The sequence below is a fragment of the Culicoides brevitarsis genome, chromosome 2 (genome assembly GCF_036172545.1).
Source record: "Culicoides brevitarsis isolate CSIRO-B50_1 chromosome 2, AGI_CSIRO_Cbre_v1, whole genome shotgun sequence".
NCBI classification, from domain to species: Eukaryota; Metazoa; Arthropoda; class Insecta; order Diptera; family Ceratopogonidae; genus Culicoides; species Culicoides brevitarsis.
Window position 1 is genome coordinate 616,118 of NC_087086.1, and position 19,701 is coordinate 635,818.

General features: G+C 32.3%; 1 protein-coding gene across 1 annotated transcript; it reads right to left on the reverse strand.

Moving 5' to 3' along the window:
- Positions 1-11,756, reverse strand: LOC134832494 (potassium voltage-gated channel protein Shaw-like). Its single transcript, XM_063846542.1, has 6 exons — positions 11,545-11,756; positions 11,119-11,236; positions 9,469-9,663; positions 9,178-9,396; positions 8,512-9,112; positions 1-332 (listed from the first exon to the last, which is right to left on the reverse strand). Exons 1-6 carry the CDS (start codon positions 11,754-11,756, stop codon positions 1-3), a joined length of 1,677 nt encoding a protein of 558 aa, XP_063702612.1.
- Between the last annotated feature and the right edge of the window lie 7,945 nt (positions 11,757-19,701).

Below are 19,701 nucleotides of genomic sequence, written 5' to 3' on the forward strand. Positions count from 1 at the left end.
TTACAGAAAGCATTTCTCATCAGTACCTTTTTTCGCTTCAACGATTGCAGCCTTGTCTGTGCTCTGGATTGTATTGGTCAACTTAGATGGCGAGTTTGTTGTCGTTGCTGATGACGGTTGTGTTGAAATTGTTGCTTTTGTTGGCTGGATGACGACAGAGGATGTCGTTGAAGCAGTCAAAGGCGCTGTTTCTGGCTTCGTTGTTATAACCAATGGAGTAAGGGAACTAACGTTGTTTGGTTGAAATTCTGGTTTGCACAACATGAAAGCTGGATTTGAATGGAGACCAACATTCTTCGGGCAAAGAGCCACAATACTTGCTCCAAATTGACCTAAATATCGACGTAAACGTCAAGAGTAAAGAGAAGAGAAGAAAATATTTGTCGTAATGAAATGAAGTTTTTTTTTACTCGAAACTCGTGCAGAGAAATAGTTGAACTATCAAATGACTACTTTGTGCATTTTCTATCTTTTTTAATTAAAAATTGAAAACTGTGAGGGTATTCCGTTGAAAAATAAAAAAAAAAATAAATTTATATTGTCAGTCGGAAAGTGCATATATGTGAAGAGAACATCAAACAAATTCCACAGAATGAAAAAAAGCAAAGCAAGCAGAAAAAAAAATAAAATGACGAGTTGTCAAGTCAATAAATTTTTATTATGTTTAAAAAATTCTTTTCTACTATGTTATACTAAAAAAAAAGTAATTTAATTGAGGTTCATGCAATCAAGAAATAAAAAAAGAGTGAAATCAAATTAACGGAAGGACCGTACAAATTAGACTTAATTAAATTTGTGACGACCTTTCTTTTGACATTTTTTGACGTGCGATATCAAGGAAATGCCACATTTCAGCGTGATTTACGGGCAACAACACAAAAAAGTTCAGTTCGTTCAACATTTTTCAGTCGTCGTTCTATCTTCTTTTCCGCAAACTTTAACTCAAATTACACAATAACGCATTGCAACCTTCATCATTTGTTTCAGTCAGACAGTTCTTCGTGCTTCTACAGATGAAAAAGCACTCCTTTCCTCAAGATAAATGACACTCATAGAACGCGACGACGTATTATTCTGTCGACAAGTTGTTGAATTGCTCGTTTTCCATGCCGCTCATCTTCTGAAAAGCATACAATATGGGAATGGAGTAACCAACGAGACACGCACTTAAAATAAATCTACCTTCATTACTCATTCATCAAACATATTTTATATATTTTTGTATTTTATCTACTTGAGTAAGAACATTTCTCGCTCGCTTACTCGAAAATACACTGCGCCATGTACTTCACATGTATGGCTAAATAAATTTATACAATCATAATAAAATTGCTAATTTTTTTCTGCCAGCTGCTTTTGGATTTGTATATTCGGTATTACATGAAAATTTCATTTGCTAAAAAATATCAATTTTTTTTCGTTTCAGGCGTTTTTTTAGGATTTGATGGAAACTAACTAAGCATTTATTTTCATTTTACACGTGTGAGTAAACGAATTCATCACATTTATGATATCGCTTTATTAATCAAGCCAAAGAGAGGGATCGAATATTTACGACGAGTTTGTTGAAAAGTTTGATATACCTCCAAGGTGAGTTTGTGAGAAAAGTTTTCATCCCATAATAAAATTAAGGTATTACGGAGAAAAGCGTCAAAAACGGACCAAGAAAGCAATTAATCTTGGTTTTCATCTATCATAATAATCATAATGATAATCTTAACGATGATGATGAGAAGAGAATCCAATATGTGGTTTTGCGATACTTTGATAAATGTTTAAAATATGGGACCAAGAATAATTTATAGGCGTAAGATTTTCAATTTTTCTTTTTATAGAAACTATTTTTCAATCATTTTTTTTTTTTTGAGAAATTTTCATTTTATTTTTCAATAACTTTTATTATGTTTGCTCTTTAAACATTTCACTATTATTATTAATGGTATGCAATGACTCTATATGGGCAATGCCTTTATCAGCAAAAATAAATATTTGTTTTAAATAAATTTTTGATAAATATTTTATTTTGACATTGATTTATTATTTTATAACGCAGTGTATATATCGAGTTTCCATTCTCAATGTCACAAAATTAATCGAAAAGAGAAATATTGAACGTTGAAGCACGTGTCGTCTTAAAAGTTAAATCCAAAAATTTCCATTTATTCTGATAGAATACCCGAGATAAGCGAAACACAAGCACAAAAACGTTCGTTCTTGTATAAGACTTTTTTACATTTTAATGTTACTCTGGACAGTTTTTGTCGTGTTACGTTGTATCAATTTTATTACTTTTCCATGCAATGTTCCTCCTGAGTTTTGCATTTTTTTAGTCGAAATCAAGAGTTAAGACGTACTTTTTATAAGTTCATGTAAAGATACTTTTGATATTCAAGTCAACGGTGTACAAAACTGTTTCTATCCAAATAAAGAGAGAAAAAAATGACAATGTATTTTCCATAAATTTACTTTTGTGATAGCAAGACACGCTTTTTATTCTGGAACAATGACACTTTTATGGAAATTCGCGACAATATGACATTCAAAGACTCTTTTTCTCTCTCTCAAAGAATATTTTTTTAACGAAATTATTGAACTTTTTTGTCTCGTCGTATCACACACATACATTTTAACTACTGTTTGTCGTGAAAATTGGAAATTTTCACATCAAAACACACATAAAAATATTTTTATTTACATGAAAAACATTGCTACTTCTACAATAATATTGTGTGCATGCATAAAAAAAATATCTAAATAATATTAACATTTAAAATATATAAAATTTATTTGCTGACGTACTCAACTTTTTTTTTGCGGATTTATACAACAACATTATTATGCTTTTTTTTTGGTTTGTGATATGTACAACAACTGCGATTTGATAGTTTTTTCGTGGTTTGCTCTTCTTTTTCACATTTACAGTAACAGACATAAATTTGTTGCATTACTATTCATGTGTTTGTAGCAAAGGAGTTATTTAATGTGCACTTTTGCTTTATTTTTTTTTTGTATTTTATTGTTTGTGTCTCTTTTGTTCGATGCTCGCGAAGGTTTAAGTAGAGGAAAAATGCACAAATTTACAAAAAATGAATAAAAATGCATTTCCATTGTTGCGGTATTAAAAGTGAAGAAACGATGAGAACAATTGTTGTGATGACGGCGGTTTTTTTTTTAAATTGTGATGAATTTTAACACTATTATAACATTGACATTTACACTTGTTCCATATATATTCTGTTTTTAGCCATTATATAGCAGGAGCAATAAAAATACGAACAGCTACTTTTTTGATTGGAGTAATAATACATGATAATAGAAATGCTACGAAATACGAGTGGATAGCTTTTTGTTATAAATTTGCCATTTTGCCGGTGCCAGATTTGCCTATAATCGATGTTGTAGCGTCTATTACAGATTACAATACACATAAAGAGTAAGCACATATAGGACACGAGACGTTGCGATGGATTTAATTATTATTTTTTTTTATTTGGTGATTTACGATGTTGAAGCAGTTAATTATATTTTGTTGCAAATACATACAGGAAAAGAGAAAGAAGAAAGAGAGAGAGTGATTTTTATGTATATATAGAGAAAAATGTAATTAATTATAAATATGTGAGACTTTTGTACATAACATACTGAAGTTATATTATTTTAAGTTAGCTCTGGGTGTGACAAGCGCTATTTAAAAGCTGAAATGTGGTAAATTTTTTTCATAAACTCGTGTTTTTATGTTTGTTTGTGACTTTTTGTAAGTGAGTGTATTGTTTATCGTTTCATCATCATCTTTTTTTTTCAAGCAAGCCCTCGGAACGAGTGAAATTTTCAATCAAAGTAAAGGAGAAAAGAAGAAAAATTGATTCTAATTCGCTTGATTGCCAATGACATCATTTCCCTTTATATTCTGCTTGAGTAGCATTAACTTGTGTTGTCCTTCTTCTTTTCCTCTTCTTATCTCATCTTTGAGTGGCATCGCACAATTGAGATACACAAGAGACGATGTAATACTATTTCCATTTTCTATTTCACAACAACTTATAATATTTTTTTTATGTATCAATTCAATTTAAAAAGTTAATAATAATCGAAGTCAAATACTCCGTAAATCTCCGTTATAAAAGGGAAAAAAATGACATTGTCAGTACACTTTCTATCATAAATCTCTACTTTTTTTCTGCATGTTGTAACATTAGACAGGATGATTATTTCCCCACGGAGTTATTTCAGCATGAGCGGAGTGTGAAGTAAAGTGTGTCGAAGTTGTCGAAGATTTCGGAAAATCGTCTTACACACGAGAGAAAATGATAACAGAAAATTCATAAGAAGTCTATTCAAAGAGCGAACTGATAAATTTGTGTGAGGTTTTGCAATATTTTATCGTCTGTGCGAACAGGAGACGAGCAAGGAATAAAGGGAACAACAGAGAAAACCCGAGATGGAAAAAAAGAAGAATTTGATTTGAAAAATAATTTGATTGAAACCTAATCTGTGTGTGGGTTGGATGTGTTGAAAATTGTTGAAATGGGTATGTGATTAAACTTTTGTGGGTTTCTCGATTTCGATTTCGTATCGTTACAGGCAAGGATTTCTTTGTTTACCAAACGACGATAAAAAGGTATGCACAAAAAATTGGGTCATTACAAAGAGAGGTAAATTCTATTTTGAGGACAGTCTTGACATCAAATGAAAATGAAACACGTTAAAACACTCTCTGCTTCTTAAATCAACAGAATTTTCTCAGATATTTGTTTCGTCATACATCATATGGCAAACATCTTTAGCAGATGCTTGTTTATTTTTGTTTATTTTCCTTCGAACGAAAAGATTGAATGAAATGTATGACGCAACGAACGCCATGCCAATTAAATTCTATAGAAAAATTGTTTTCAATGAGAAAGTTTCTTTCGTTTCTGCTCCATTTTTTTTTATAGAAGCCTCAATTGACGAGAAACTGATTCAGAAAAAGTTTTGTATCGTTCTCTTGGCGGCTTGTTCATTCAAAAACTTTTTTCTACTTTACAAAGAACGTGCAAAAAGACGTTCACGAAGACACAAAATATTTACATTTATAACCCGTAATGGATTTACTTTTTCCTTACTTGTATCCGTATTTAGTTAGTTGGTATTTACATTGAGAATTTTCTTGTGATACGACATTGATACGAACATATGTATAAGGAAGGTATTTTTTTTATGTACAGAGACACTTTTATTGATACAACAAAGTAAAATATTTCGGGGTATAATGTGTCGTTAAATAAACATTTTTATTTTAAAAGTTGGAAAAGTCGGTTAAGAAAACAAAAGAAAATGTGAAACAAAAAAATGTACGTTATTGCGATCAATTCTTTTAACTACTGCGAAACATGTTGCTTTTATTGTTATGGTGCGCTTGAAACTTTTAACAAGGCAACTTTCGCTAAACAGAAGGGGTTTGGGCGTTATGAACGACTTCAAGTCAAAATTTTGACGCGAAATGGACCAAAATTTAAATAAATTTATGAGACACGCGAAAACTTTCCCCTAACATCTTGAAAATTTGACATGTTGGAGATTCACAAAAGTTTTCTATTCATTAATTTCTCATCTTGTCTGCTTAAAAACATCTTATTTCACGTTTGGATGAGGCAGAAAAAAAAGTACGAACGTAGCAGAAAATCATAGAGAGGGAAAAATCCGTAGGCAAAGATTTTAATGGGAAAAATATCGTGACATGTGTGTTAGAATACACTTCAGCTCATCCAAACAATTCGTTTCGAGTAGTTAAAGTAGGAGACGAAGAAAGAAGTAGAAATATTATGTCTAAAAGTTGTTGAGGGAAATATTTTTTTGTGTATGACATGTACATTTTCTCAAGAGGCACTAAAGATGAAGAAGAAGATGAAACGAAAGACGTTCAACATGTGTGTTGTGTTCAAAATCCAAAGAAATAATAATAAAAAATATAATGTTGGCAATATTTCTTTTTTCGTTCTACTAAAATTTTTACACTTCCAAAACTGAGCAAGAAATATTTACAATTTAGATATAAAGATAAAAACATCTAACATAAACAAAAAATCCTTCAATTGTCATGGAAAATTCGATGGAAATTCCATCAAAAGCCACGAAAACGCTCATCTGTTAAACTACATGTTATGCCTCTCCTCTGAACTGAATTGAGGTTGAAATTCCTAACAAGACGATAAATGGAGTAATTTTCAGAGTGCAATCTTCCAAAGCTCTTTCTTTACAAATCAAATGCAAATACACATACATAACAGAGATACCAAAATTTATCTTGCATGACTGAAAATTGTTGCAAAATGGCTTGATTACTTCATGAGCATTACTTGGAAACATTTCTGCCTATGTGTAAATGCATTTGTTATCAATTCGAACCAGGCGTCTCCATTTATCGCATAAACTAACTTTGAAAAGTTGTTTGCGAGAAAGAAAAATATAAATTATAGTTTTTCTTTTAAAAAGTTTCATTTTCGCTATCATTTATTGCAGCCCATGTAAAATGTGCTTATTTTTTTATTTGCAAAATTCTTACACGTGTAAGTACATTTATCATGGTTGTGTGTGTCAGAATGAACGAAAGAAAATAAAAAAAGAGGAAAGTGAAATAAAACGTTTTCGTTTCTTTAAAGCAATTTTCTGCCTTTTATTTGACTGATATGATGTGCGGTATGTTGCTTTTTATTATTATTTCTTATTTCATCTCTCGACTTGCAAACAACAACGAAAAAAAATCCATACATGTTAAAGAGTGTGAAGGCAGAAAAAAACAAATTTATCAAATCCATGCAAGAAGAAAAGGAAAACCAGAATCAATCTGTCATGCGGAATATTGCGAGTAATATTTCATCTGAGGGCATGTGCCGGATTTTTTTTTGTTCGTGTTTTCCATTATCAGAAAAGTCGCTTTTAATCAAGATCAAATGTTGTTGACTGTTTTGTGCGTACATTAATGATAAAATGATAATGTAAGGTTTGAAGGTCAAAAAAGATGAAATTTGATTAAATTCCTTACGTTGAACGTTTCCGAGGAAAAGTCACTTTATTGCGGTTTATTATTCCTTTTATTGGGCTTAATGAAAGGAACAGAAGGAAGAAAGTCGATTTTCCTCCTACCTTTTAGTCCCATGTTTCCTTTTGAATTTCTGATCCTCTTAATCGCCATGACACAACAGCAAATCTAATTTTTATGATTATTATTATGATTGGATTTATGCATGAGACGTAAGGCAAAACAGGAAATGGCATTAACTGCTGTGTTAAACGTCCCTTTTATCCATATTTGCGGAGTAAAGAGCATACTGATATCCTCCAATAACGCAAATAATAGTTTATCATTCATAAAATTTTCTGGGGATACATCCTTTTATTATTATTTTAATATACCGAAGAGCAATTTATCCTTTCTTTTATTTCTTGTTCTTCTGCTTCAGTCAGTCCTTCTGCTCTTCGTTTGTTTTCTTATCTCTTTTTGTACAGTTAGCAGCCAGGAGGAATCGTTTGAAATTTATGACCTGATTTCTCGTGCGATGTCCTTCTTCTTCTTCATCTTCATTCTCAAGCACTTTTTGGGACAGAACGAACACTCTTTTCGTTGATGATAAAATAATAATAAGAAAACTCTCGGGAAGCGCAAAAAAACTACAACGTTGTCAGAAAATTAGATTGATTCGGGTATTCTTCTTTCTCCATGAATGATTTTAACTTGATTTTCTCGCATTTCTTTCACTCTTTCGCATATCCGTCGCAAATCGAGAAGACGAAAAAAAAATTATATGAAATTAGTGTTTGATGATGATGATGATCATTTTTGTACGTGTGTTTGTCGCAAAGGTGTATGCGAGTTTATGTGTGAAGATTGTGTCATCTAACATAATAAATTTTTCTTTCTTACCCATTTTAGGAGGCTGTCTTCGATTTGGCATGCCCGTATTATTGTTATGCGGAGCACCTCCTGCTGGGAGACCTGTAGAGAAAAATCATTTTTATTTTTTTTTTATTTTTTGAGGTTGATGTCATTGTCAGGAACAAAAAAAAATTAATAAGATTTTGACAAAGGTGACTGTTGGCTTAGCTTAGAGGGGAAAAAATGAGAAAAAAATCTGGAACTCATTAAATTTTTCCCGTTGTTTATTTGTTTCATTCTAATTGTACGGAAGAAGATAATTTGATGAACAATTTTATGACGAACAAATAAAAATGTAAATTAAGGGTACAATAAAAAAAACGAGAGAAAAAAAGTCGAAAACATGAGAAATATAAAAAAGTTTTCGGTTTCGTGAATAAAACAAGAGCGTTTTTTGTGTTAATCGTGTCAGAATTAGATTTTTAAAAAATATTTTTTTCATGAAAATGCTTTAAAAGAGGAAGCATTTGGCGAATAACTTCATTTATACTTTGTTTGACAAGAAAAAATACAAAAAAAACGAGACATCCGTTTTTGTGTTCATCGTTTCACATAACAAAAATCTTTTTTGTTAGAAAATTTTAAAAAACATAACATACCTGGATGATGAGGTCTTGGTTGTTCGACAGGCAAAACTCTTCTTCGTTTCTTTGGCAGTTTTGCTCTCGCTTGTGTGTGCGAATAGTACATTGCAAAGTTACTCACGATAACGGGAACGGGTAATGCGATCGTCAATACGCCCGCCAATGCACACAACGCTCCAACGAACATTCCAACATACGTTTTGGGCGCCATATCTCCATATCCAACAGTTGTCATTGTTACAAGAGCCCACCAAAGCCCCAATGGGATACTGATAAAGTCATTTTTGGGATTCGTTTGGATACGTTCGGCATAATAAACTAAACTCGCGAATATAACGATGCCTAAAACTAAGAAAAATACTAAAAGTGTGAGTTCTTTGGCTGAAGCACGAAATGTTTGAATGAGAATCTTCAGTCCTGACGAATGTCGTGTCAATTTGAACAATCGCATGATACGAATTATGGAGAAAAACTCAAAAATATCGGCATTTTCGAAATGCGAAACGAACGTTTGTAAGATGAGATCGACGAAGAAACTCATTGTCGCGATAAAATCAATTATGTTGACGCTCGACAAGATGAACTGACATTTGTTGGGCGACGAAATCAACCGTATCTGCAAATGATGTAAATAAAATTACTCAATTTGAATAAAATTATTGTATTTTTGTTAATGCTTACCAATATTTCGAACGTAAACCACGCATTGCACACACACTCGATGTAGAAAAAGAAGATATGGGGATTCGTTTGTGTCTTATCCAACGCCCATGCTTCGCTACCATTTGCTGTTTTCACTGTATAATTCCGTATACTAGGCACTCTCATATCTGGATGTGTTTTCAGGCAAAACGATATGATTGATATTACAATAAAAAATACTGAAACAATTCCAACGATCTACAAAATGAGAAATTTTTTCGTTAAAATGTCATTAATTTTGCATTTGCGCTTCTCCGTTGTCACACTCACTTTGGCGGAATTTGAGCTGTACGGTTCATCGAACAGTGACCATATTTGTGGTTTTATTTGTTGCCACCATGAAACCGTTCCGCGCATATAATCCTCTTCGAAACCAAATTTTCTCGCTAATTCTTCGTCTGTCGGTTTTTCCGTATCGAGATCCAAGCGCTCCAAAACTGCCAAAGTCTCTTGAGTGTCACGATGCTAAAAAACAAAAACAAAAAAAAAGAGTCAAATAAACTTTTACAACTTTTTTTTCTGTGTCATACCGAAAAATATGATATTTAATTAAGAACAAGGATCAAATGGGATTTAAAAGCTCAAATCAAGTTAATTTAACTGTTGAAGAGAACGAAACGAAACGACTGATTCTCATCAAAAACACTCAGTCTCAACAAAACTTTTCCTTCCGTTGTCCCATTTCGAACATTATTCAATGTTTATGGCGAACAGAGAGACAGAGACAAATATTTTGAAGGTTTGTGCCATAATAATTTACAAGTCAACACACGTACATAGTTGTGGCTAAAACGACGAACTTTGTTTGGATTTCGCTTTTCACTCTATCATATTATGAAGAATTTGATTTGGATAAAAGTTTTGTGTTTTAAGTAGTTTCGGGTCAAAGTTTTTGCACAAGTTGTTTTTGGGCATCAAAAGGAGTGGAAATTTATTGCTTAATTTTGCGTGAGCCAAAACGGGATACTTGAACAGGTTCATTGAACGTTTCTTCACACCCATTTTCCCTTTCTTTCTTTGTTTGAACTTTTTTGTCGATTGAAAGAATATTGTCGATCAACACCCATAAAATTATCTTCTTCATGAAGATTCTCATATCGCCGTAATGGGTCTATAAAAGTGATAGAAGAACGATATAAATAAACCGTAAATAAAAATAAATCTTTTGTTTTAGTTTCTCTCTTGTATCTCTCTTCCTATCATTCATTTGCCCATAACTTATTGACTGAACGATAAGTGTGACGTAAACAAGTGACATTTTTCTCTACTTTCACAATAAATCTAAAGCATGTTGACGTCATTGTTTCTATTATCGCACAACAAATCACACGAAAGGACAATCTTTTCGCACGACAGGAGAAACTATTCAAATTCATTTCATTTCAATCAAGTTACCGCCATCATCATTATGTTTATTTTCATCAAATGAACAATTTCTTGTCGCTATCTTGTCCTATCTGTCTGTTTCCTTGCGTTTCATTAATTTGTCGTCTTCATCATTTATTGACATCCGGATGTTCAATTTTCACTTTTTGACCAAAACGACCCAAAACGAAAAAAAAATCTTTATTATTTTTGTATATTTAAAAAAAAACCCGAGAGAAAAAAGACGCAAGGAATTACAAGCAATAATGCGGTTAAATATTTCGTTCACGTGCCAGTTTATTGCTCGACTGTAAAATTATGTATTCTCATCAGGAGACACACACATTCACAAGAAGAAAACGAAGGTTCCGAATAAACCGCATAACTATGCGGATAAATGTTTTGTATTTCCAGAATTTATGCACATTATCGTCGACGACGTCGCTCGTGTGTGCGAGTAAGAAATTTCAATTTGACATGTGAAGTTTTCCATAAAATCCGTGTGACCAATGTCAAGAAAAAAAAGGATATCTAAAATGAACAATTTTACGTTACCTGCGTGTATGTCATCCAACAACATGGCTCTACTTGATTCGAATCGAGTCCCCAAAATTCAAGTTCCTCTTCAAATAATGGTCCGCAAACATCGATTGGATAATGCAGCTTTCCGGTTCTTGATTGATTTATGCGAATCGTATGGAAATATAGCAACATGCGGAATATTTAATGGCGTATTGTGTGCAAAGAAATATTTATAAAATTTAAATAATATTAAAAGCTTGTTGATTTATGTTATGATTTTTGCGACAATTGTAATTTTGGAGAAAATTTTTGATAACAAAAAAGTCTTTTAGTTGATTGTATTTCTTTTTGCTTAACAAATTTTGGAAATTTTCCAAAATCTGTGAAAATATTAATTATGAAAATTGCTAACAAAACGGAAGAAGAAAGAAAAAATATAAAGGAAATGTCGTAACTCACCTGTAATAATTCAGCACCTGTGCAAATACTCCGGGATGCCTGTCAAAGAAATACTCATTAAGAACGGGATCATAATTAGCCAGTTGCTCCGTGAGACGTGACAAGCGAGTTGCGGGAATTTTCTTTAATGTCGCTTTGTACGTTTCGTGTCGTATGCCTCCGATGTTCAAGACAACACGATTTTCGCAATCCACAATGTTTGATGCGTTCATTATTTGATGTTGCATTCTTTTTTGTGTTATGTTTCCGTTTTCTTTCTACTTTTACTTGTTGTTAACTTTGGAACATTTTTTTTTGTTTGTTTTAATTTAAATGGTTTGTTATCACTTTGTACTCGGATTTTTTTTTCTTATTTGCTTTTCATTTGTTTTCACACTAAATAGTTTGCATGTTTAATTTATAACAACGGCGCACTGCAACTTACACTTAGGAAATTGATTTTATTTTCACTCTTCTTTTGTTGCTGTTATTATACAGTCTTGCTCTGACTGCCGTCGTGTTATTATAACAAGAACAATGTTTTCGCCAGTTGTAGGACATGATGATGATGGTGTTGTTTCTTGTTGTCTTCTTACCTACTTATATGTGTATGCGGAAAATTTCTACATATTGTAAGCGTTTTAATTTTTCTTCCTTTTGTTGTTTTTTTCCTCTGTTGGAAGTTTATTGTTGTGAGGTTATAAGGAAATACGGCACAGCAACATGTCGGATGATAGTTTTATTTTACATAAAATTTAATGGCTTTTCGAGTGGTTTATAAAGCATCATCAGAACTACTTGGGTTGTTACGCTGTCGTGTTACACAAAGAAGCCCGTGTGAATCCTGCAGGGGAGAGAGATAAAAGAATGTTATAATTAAGGAAATTTATACGTGAAATGGGACTGCAGTAGGATTAAGTTACGGAGTGTTTTTTTTTTGTGTGTCAACAACTCTCGTTATTTACATTCAGGTGCAAAATTTTGCGACGCTTTCCATTGTTTGACTGTCTTCCGATGCATTCGTCGTTGCTCGTTAGAAAAGTTATCGCAATTGAAAAATCTTCTTATTCAATTATTTTTATCGAAATTGAATCACTTAATCTAAAATTCAAAATAAAACATCTCGTTTTCTATTAATAGGCACGTCGTGGTCAATAACCCAACGTCATTCGTTTACAAAGCTCTCTCATCATCGCGCAATGCCCACAGCCATCAACCGACTAAACAAACAAACATTAAAATTTCACATTAATTTTAAGTGTATCTAAACATTTTTCTCCGTACTGGACAAAAACGAAGAAAGATAAGACAGAACATTTTTTTAACAGAGTGCCATGGAAAGAAAGTCGGAGCAATAAAATGAGAAAAATAAATAAATTTAATTATCTACTTAGTATTTCTTTATAACACAACTGAGATTAAGATTTTGTTTTTCGTCGTTCATTCACATTCAGACGAGATTTTTCGAAAATTTGAGGAAAAAATTTCCTCGAACTCGTAGTTCTTTCGAAAAATGAAGCAATTTCCTTTTGTAATCATCATTTTAAAAAACAGATTTCTCCCTTTTCTTTCTTTTTTTTTTAATGAGAAACGTTTATGTTTATTACGTTCGAATGTCATGTCGTCATTCGCTTGATAATGATGATGATAGCTGTTTGAGATGATGGTAGAGAATGAAAGAAAATGTAAATCCGGAGGGTAATTACTTTTACAGTGTGTTTATCGGATATTAACGTGTGTTGTTCTTGTCCTCTCTTGTGTATGTGCATAAAAAGGAGTAATGGCATATTTTAAATATATTAAGCAGTTGTTGTCGGTTTAATTATTTCTTTGGAAAAAGTGAAGACAAATAGAGACAGAATAATTAAATAATCAATTTTGCGTTCGTCAAACCGCGTTTTCATGCCTAATCTCAAAAAAAGGTCAAAATATTCGTTTATCACATGAAAAACGTATAAAAGTCATGTCGTTTGGCAAAAAATATGATAATTTTACGACTTTTCGATGACAAACAATTCTCGTTGGAAACCACGATAAACAGCAAGAAACACAACAAGATAATCGAAACCTCCAAATTACCAATAAAAGTAGCGGTGAACAACATTTTCATGGCAATAATCAGTCAATAAGTGGATAATAAAACAAGAAAACAGATGAAAAGCGAAGCTCTCAACGGAATCGACGAAATATAACAATAATAAACAATAAACTGACGTTTAAGTATTACATTAACAAAAAATATTGTGAACCTTATGGCGCAATATACGCACGTATTTACGAAAATGTTACAACATCTATCTGTTCCGTGGTTCGATCATCTGTTATTTTCATGTCGCGAGTCGTCGTCTTTTCACACAGCAAATTAAATCGATTAAGAAAATTTTCCTTCGATTAAATAATTTGCTTCAACACGACAATGACTCAAATCGCAGCTACACGAATGTATTGATATAATAAACACAACTGGCACCCTTCTGTCGCCGATTGTCTTGAAAATTTTCTCGTACGTTCGTTCATCGCGTACAACGTAACAGTTGCTGGGTGTCTTCGATAACGTAAACATTTAAACTTACTGTCGGATGTGTGTAGAGGAAAAATTTTCAGTTATTGAAGAAAAATGAATTGATTTATAATAATCGCCGCTCCGTTGAATGTTTTGATGCCCGCATTCGATCTAGATTTTGTTTTTATCGTCAAAATTGACAGAAACAGACGCGGAAAGTTAATCACTCAAGGAAAATATTGACTTTTCAAACAAAGTTTGTTTGAGCTTTTTTTTTTACACATGAACAACTTTTCAAAAATTCATTCAACTAAAAAAAAAAATAATTTCAATTTAACTCTTTCGTTCGTTTCAGGTCAACTTTGCTTCATTCCGGAAACCAATTACCGTCACACGTCTTTGATGAGTATTCAATTGCTTTCTGACCTTGTCCAAAATGCTTATATAGTCACTTTCACAAAAAAAAAGAGAAAAAATATATAAATTATAATTTCGTTTTTCTTTACCAAACATCCACAAAGAGTAATTACCTTCTTGTCAACAAAAATAACTTTTCACTCAAGTTCATCATACCCCGTTCGGAACACTTTCGGCAAAACATACGCGATGGAAGAGGCGTTTCGAAAAAAAGCAAGCGTACTTGACATGTAATTGTAAGTTAATAAAGGGAAATTAAATATGTATAAGATGTTCACGATACGAAGGTATACGGAAGAATGTAAATAACGGTTTTCCACAATCATCATCATCATCAGTCTAATTCTAATGTGAACCAATAAAAGCTATAAAATACCTTAAAGGCAAATTATATTCCATTTTTCCCATTCTTCGTTCAACGTCTTCGTTTCTGTCGGTTGGTAGGTATGCTTTTTGCCGATTGTGGCTCTTTTTCCTTAAATAATAATATAAAATACATACATATTATGTAATATAATGGAAATGTATAATAATAGGAGATTGATGTGAATGCCGTTCATTGCTTGCTTACCGCATGTCGTCGTCATAGCAGAATGGGAAGGTAAAGTATATACATTTATATGCACTCTTAGAATACAATTCGCTGCTTGAGTGAACAATAAAACCCCGATAAATGGCAAAATGTAGGGACTGTGCCTTGATTTTCCTCACAAAAATTTCAATATTCAAATAACTTTCAGGAGAAATTATGACTGCGGAGCCCTTCAAAAATTATTATGTCAATTGCCCCGAATAATAACTCTGATATTTTTACTACTTTTTGTGCTTATTTCCATAAACATATAAAACTTTTACTACTTTTAGCTTAGAGTTCAGACATTTATTAATAATGTACCTCGATGTATTGTGTCTTTTTGGCATTCCTGAACATTTGTGTGCGAATTATTTCACGTTGAATCTCACGCGACACAAAAAAAATAGAGCATAAAAGCCTTTTTCTAACGTTAATTGCATGATGTCGACGTCAATTATACAATTTGCATAATGTTGTGTCACGTAGGGCGTCTCTCACGCTTTACATCTCAAAAAAAAAAAAAATTCAAGTTATTTCGTAATTTAAGTTGATGGCGTTAAACTTGTCCTACAGTAACTCATTAAGAGTAAAAATAAACTTTTCTCATTATAATCTTATCCCGCGAAAACTTATCTTGCTAATTTACCCAACAGTTGCTATTGTAAAATTTTTCACTGCAGAAAAAAACTTTTTTGTTCAACAAAAGAAATTTTTTTTTAGACAAGAGCGAAGTAAAAATTTAAATTTTCGCGACACCCTATCGCAAATAATAATTTGTTAAGCTAATGTACGATATATTTGTAAGTCATATTTTATTAGTGATATGAGTTCAGCTGTAATTTATGACGATTGTCGTTATTCACATAAGCGACGAGCAAAAACGACCAACTCGTAACTCGATAAAAACATGACAAGTAATAACGTTTTATCGGGGCGAAAGTTCCCTTCAAAAAATGATTGTCGTATGAAAATTTTGAGTTACGACAATTTTCAAAGTCTTTATTTACATTTTATTGTACGTGCGAATTTTCGCTAAAAAATCTCATAAAACTTTGAGAACATGATTCGACGTCATCTGCATACGTTACGAGCGTAAATTCACTTTTATTTAGCTGAAATCTCTGTGACACGTGAATTGCCTCGTCAAAACTCCAAACACAATTCAGACAATATTATTATTGTTGTAACGAGAGTAAAATCCTTTACGGGCTTCGAAACGTGTTACGTGAACGTCGTTGGAGAGTTAGTTGTTGTAAAGCCACGAAACGAGATAAATTTTCACCTTTTTTTGCCTGACAACGACGAAAATGAACTGTAGAAAGCAACAGTAATAATACGGAAAAATGATTGTTGTGACATATCGCCTAAAGATTATTTTCTCAACACAATCCCCTCTTGCTTGCACAACATTTCTTTTGTGCGACATGATGTTAAAACTTTTGTTAAGCACGTGTTCCAAGGTAGGAAATACTATTTATGAAGAAGAGTCCCCATTGACGACGACATGGCAAACACACACAACGCGCCGTGATACTTGCCTCGGGAGATCCATTATTATGCTTTTTAGTTATTCATTCAAATTTAAATTCAGATTTGAGGTGACGAGATATAGAAATGTACGAAAAAAGGGGCATTATGTCGAAGGTACTCATTATCTGTCCTTTTGTCGTGCAAATTCTTTCTGAAAAAAGAATAATAATTAAATGATTTGAAATTAAGATAAAATTTAATGTCTGAATTCGAGTGAGAATACATACACGCTTAATGGCGAAAGTTGACTTCATAAATTATTATTATAAAAGTTCCGTTCATAATTTTTCCTCTCATTGCTACTTTTTTTATGAAATTATCTAATTTTTTTGTGAATTTTCGCTTTTTTTCTTTAAAAAACTGATTTTTTAATTTTTTGCATGTCACTTTCGAAAAAAAACAAACTGTTTGAAGCGACATCTACAGTAAACAAAAGAACTAAAAATGACAGCTGATTGAATCCGCCATTTTATTTTGCACGTGCAACGCCGGTGAAGAGAAAAATTAATAAATTAGCTCAAAACTGTGGTTTTCAGCTATTTTAAAAAAGAAATTTTTTAATCAGATGCTGTATGAAGACGAGCGACGATCAAAAACGATGGAGACAAGAGGAAATATCAATGCAAAACGCAAAAAACGGGCTGCCGACGATTGACGATCTGACAGGAAGATCATGATAAGGAGAAATTTGAGGTAAGTTACCAATTTTCATTGAATTATTTTTAATTTGGAACTTCTTGCAGCGATATGAGCGTTGCAAGAAGTTCCGTGATTTTTTTCACAGGGCAAATTCAGGATCATCAAGGAAGAAAAACAAGAAAAAAGACAGGAAGAAGAGGAAATCGTAGATCAACAGCATCAACAATCGAGTAAGTTCTGAAATCTTTAGTTTTAGAAGGAAAATAGTATTGTCATATATGTATTGCATGTACGACAATATTGCACTTTTCGTGTTAGGGTAGATTTAAGTTATTTTCAGCTAATTTTAAGTATAGAGCATTGTCGCTCTAATAGGGACAGTTTTTTGATTTTTTAAGTTAGGGATAGCTTAATTTTTTATGTAACGGGAATTGTGTTCCTCATTATATTTTAAGGGTTTCTGCTCACAGAGCGATAGGTAGCTTTAAGTTAACGTAGGGATATACACGAAAAGTGCATAAAAGTATAGGCTAGTTAGGTTCTTTCGAAAATTGAAAGAACAAAATGAGTGAATAAAAGGGAAAAATTTCTTTTATTTCCTTTGAATTTCTCAAATCTTTAACAAATTGCTCCATTTTTGACTTTAAAAGTAGAAAATTGAAGCAAAATTTGTTATTGATTCATAAAAATTCTGTTTTTAAAGAAAAGTTTCGATTTTCTGCTTGAAAATAAAATTCAAGCTAAAAATGAAACAAATTCCTCGCAATAATTCATGTTTGCAGTAACCAAAAAGCACCATGTGTAAGAAAACTCCCGAAACAGTATTTTCTTTTAATATATTGCTATGAAAAATATTTCCAAATATATTTCTATGACAATATTCATTCCATTTTTATTATTGTTGCATATTCAGTTGTATCTTGCTTGCTCGCAATTCTCAGGGCTCATGTTGTTGTTGTTGCTGTAAAAGTATGCCATTTGATATAATTTAGACATTTTTATTGCATATTTTTGTCAATACATTACCAACGTTGCCGAAAAAGGAAACAACGACCTCATTTTTAGCAAACGTTTGCCATAAAAGTGTATACTTTAATGACAACAGCAGGCAAGCAAGCAAGAAACAAGCTGAAACGACTTGTTTGTGTGTGTATTGCGTAAGTAGATAAAGAACATTTTTATGATTTAATTGTGTCAGACACAAAATAAATATGATGCACGATGATATCATTTTTCGGGAGTAGATATTTTTATTTTACACAATGTCGTTATCGTTCTCGCCATCATTCCCTGTGATAGAGAAATTACTGACAGACGAGAAAACTTTTTTAGAGGGTGTGACATTCAGTCTCGACGTTGCTTTTACAGCGAAAAACGAAATGATAAAGTTATAGTTTTTTATCCTTCAGGCATCAACTGCTGCAACGACGTGCTCAACTAAATTAACGGTATCATTCGCACACGAAATAGATAGATAGAGTGATAACCCATGAGGAAAGTTGTGTGCTGAAAAGTTTTTCCATTATTTTGCGGCGTAATGTGCATAAAATGGCACAATACGTTATAATTATTGGAGCGATGTGTGTAGGCAGTTCATCAATTGCTTGTCTCAAGAAATGCAAAAGGTATTTTCGATGTATTTGTAATGTAATTAGAGTAATTGATAGGTCGTGATTAATGACCTTTTTTGCTTTGGAGCATTCGCTTCGTTCGAAAATGTCATCGTTCACGTTGAATTTCAGTTAAGAATTTAACACTTGAATAAAACAAAGCCATCGAGTACAATAAATAACGAAATAAACGACTTCACTCTCCATATATCATCGAAATGTGTGTGTGTATTCTCTAAACATAATAATAAATAAAAATGTAGGTTTTTCTATAAAAACGACACTTTTGCTGAATAGTGTACTTACAACTCACATACGAACATTAAAACAACAGTACAGATGTTTTTTTTTTTTTTTGCTCTAGCTTGCTACCATAAATTGCTTTATTTGATTTGAGAGTCTTGCTGTTTTTTTGTTGTTTCAAATGAAAAACTGTACAAACGCGTGTTGACACTTGAAAACAATGACACGGATTATAAAGTCGTTGAGATGGCATTTCTTCCTTTTGTCAACGTTCATGGCACAGTATAAAAAATCCATCAAAACGACCATTTATTCCGAAAATGATCTAATTCTATGTAGTAAAACACATTAGATTAGAGAACGAAAAAAACAGTATGTAACTTTATATCGTCTAACCTTCGAGCATTTCCCAAGCCATTAAAAGTGTTTTCTTGTATTTCCTCAACGACTTGTCCATTTCGTACTTTATATTTTCGTACAAAATAGAAAAACAAGTGGTCGTTTTTATTTTTATTTTATTGCTTTATTTTCCTCTAATGTATGAAATACACACATAAAAGGTCCAAAAATTAACAGCAAGAACTCTATCATTATTCATGATATTGACACCGCCCGAGATTATGATAAAAAAAAAATATACATTCATGTGTTGGAATTTTGAT

Coding starts and splice junctions, on each gene's coding strand:
- LOC134832494 (XM_063846542.1), bottom strand. CDS start 11,756: ATGAACGCATCAAACATTGTGGATTGCGAAAATCGTGTTGTCTTGAAC. Junction 9,664..11,118: donor GTTGGATGACATACACGCAG/GTAACGTAAAAT, acceptor TTTGTTTTTTAG/CATCGTGACACTCAAGAGAC. Junction 9,113..9,177: donor GGTTTACGTTCGAAATATTG/GTAAGCATTAAC, acceptor CATCATTTGCAG/ATACGGTTGATTTCGTCGCC.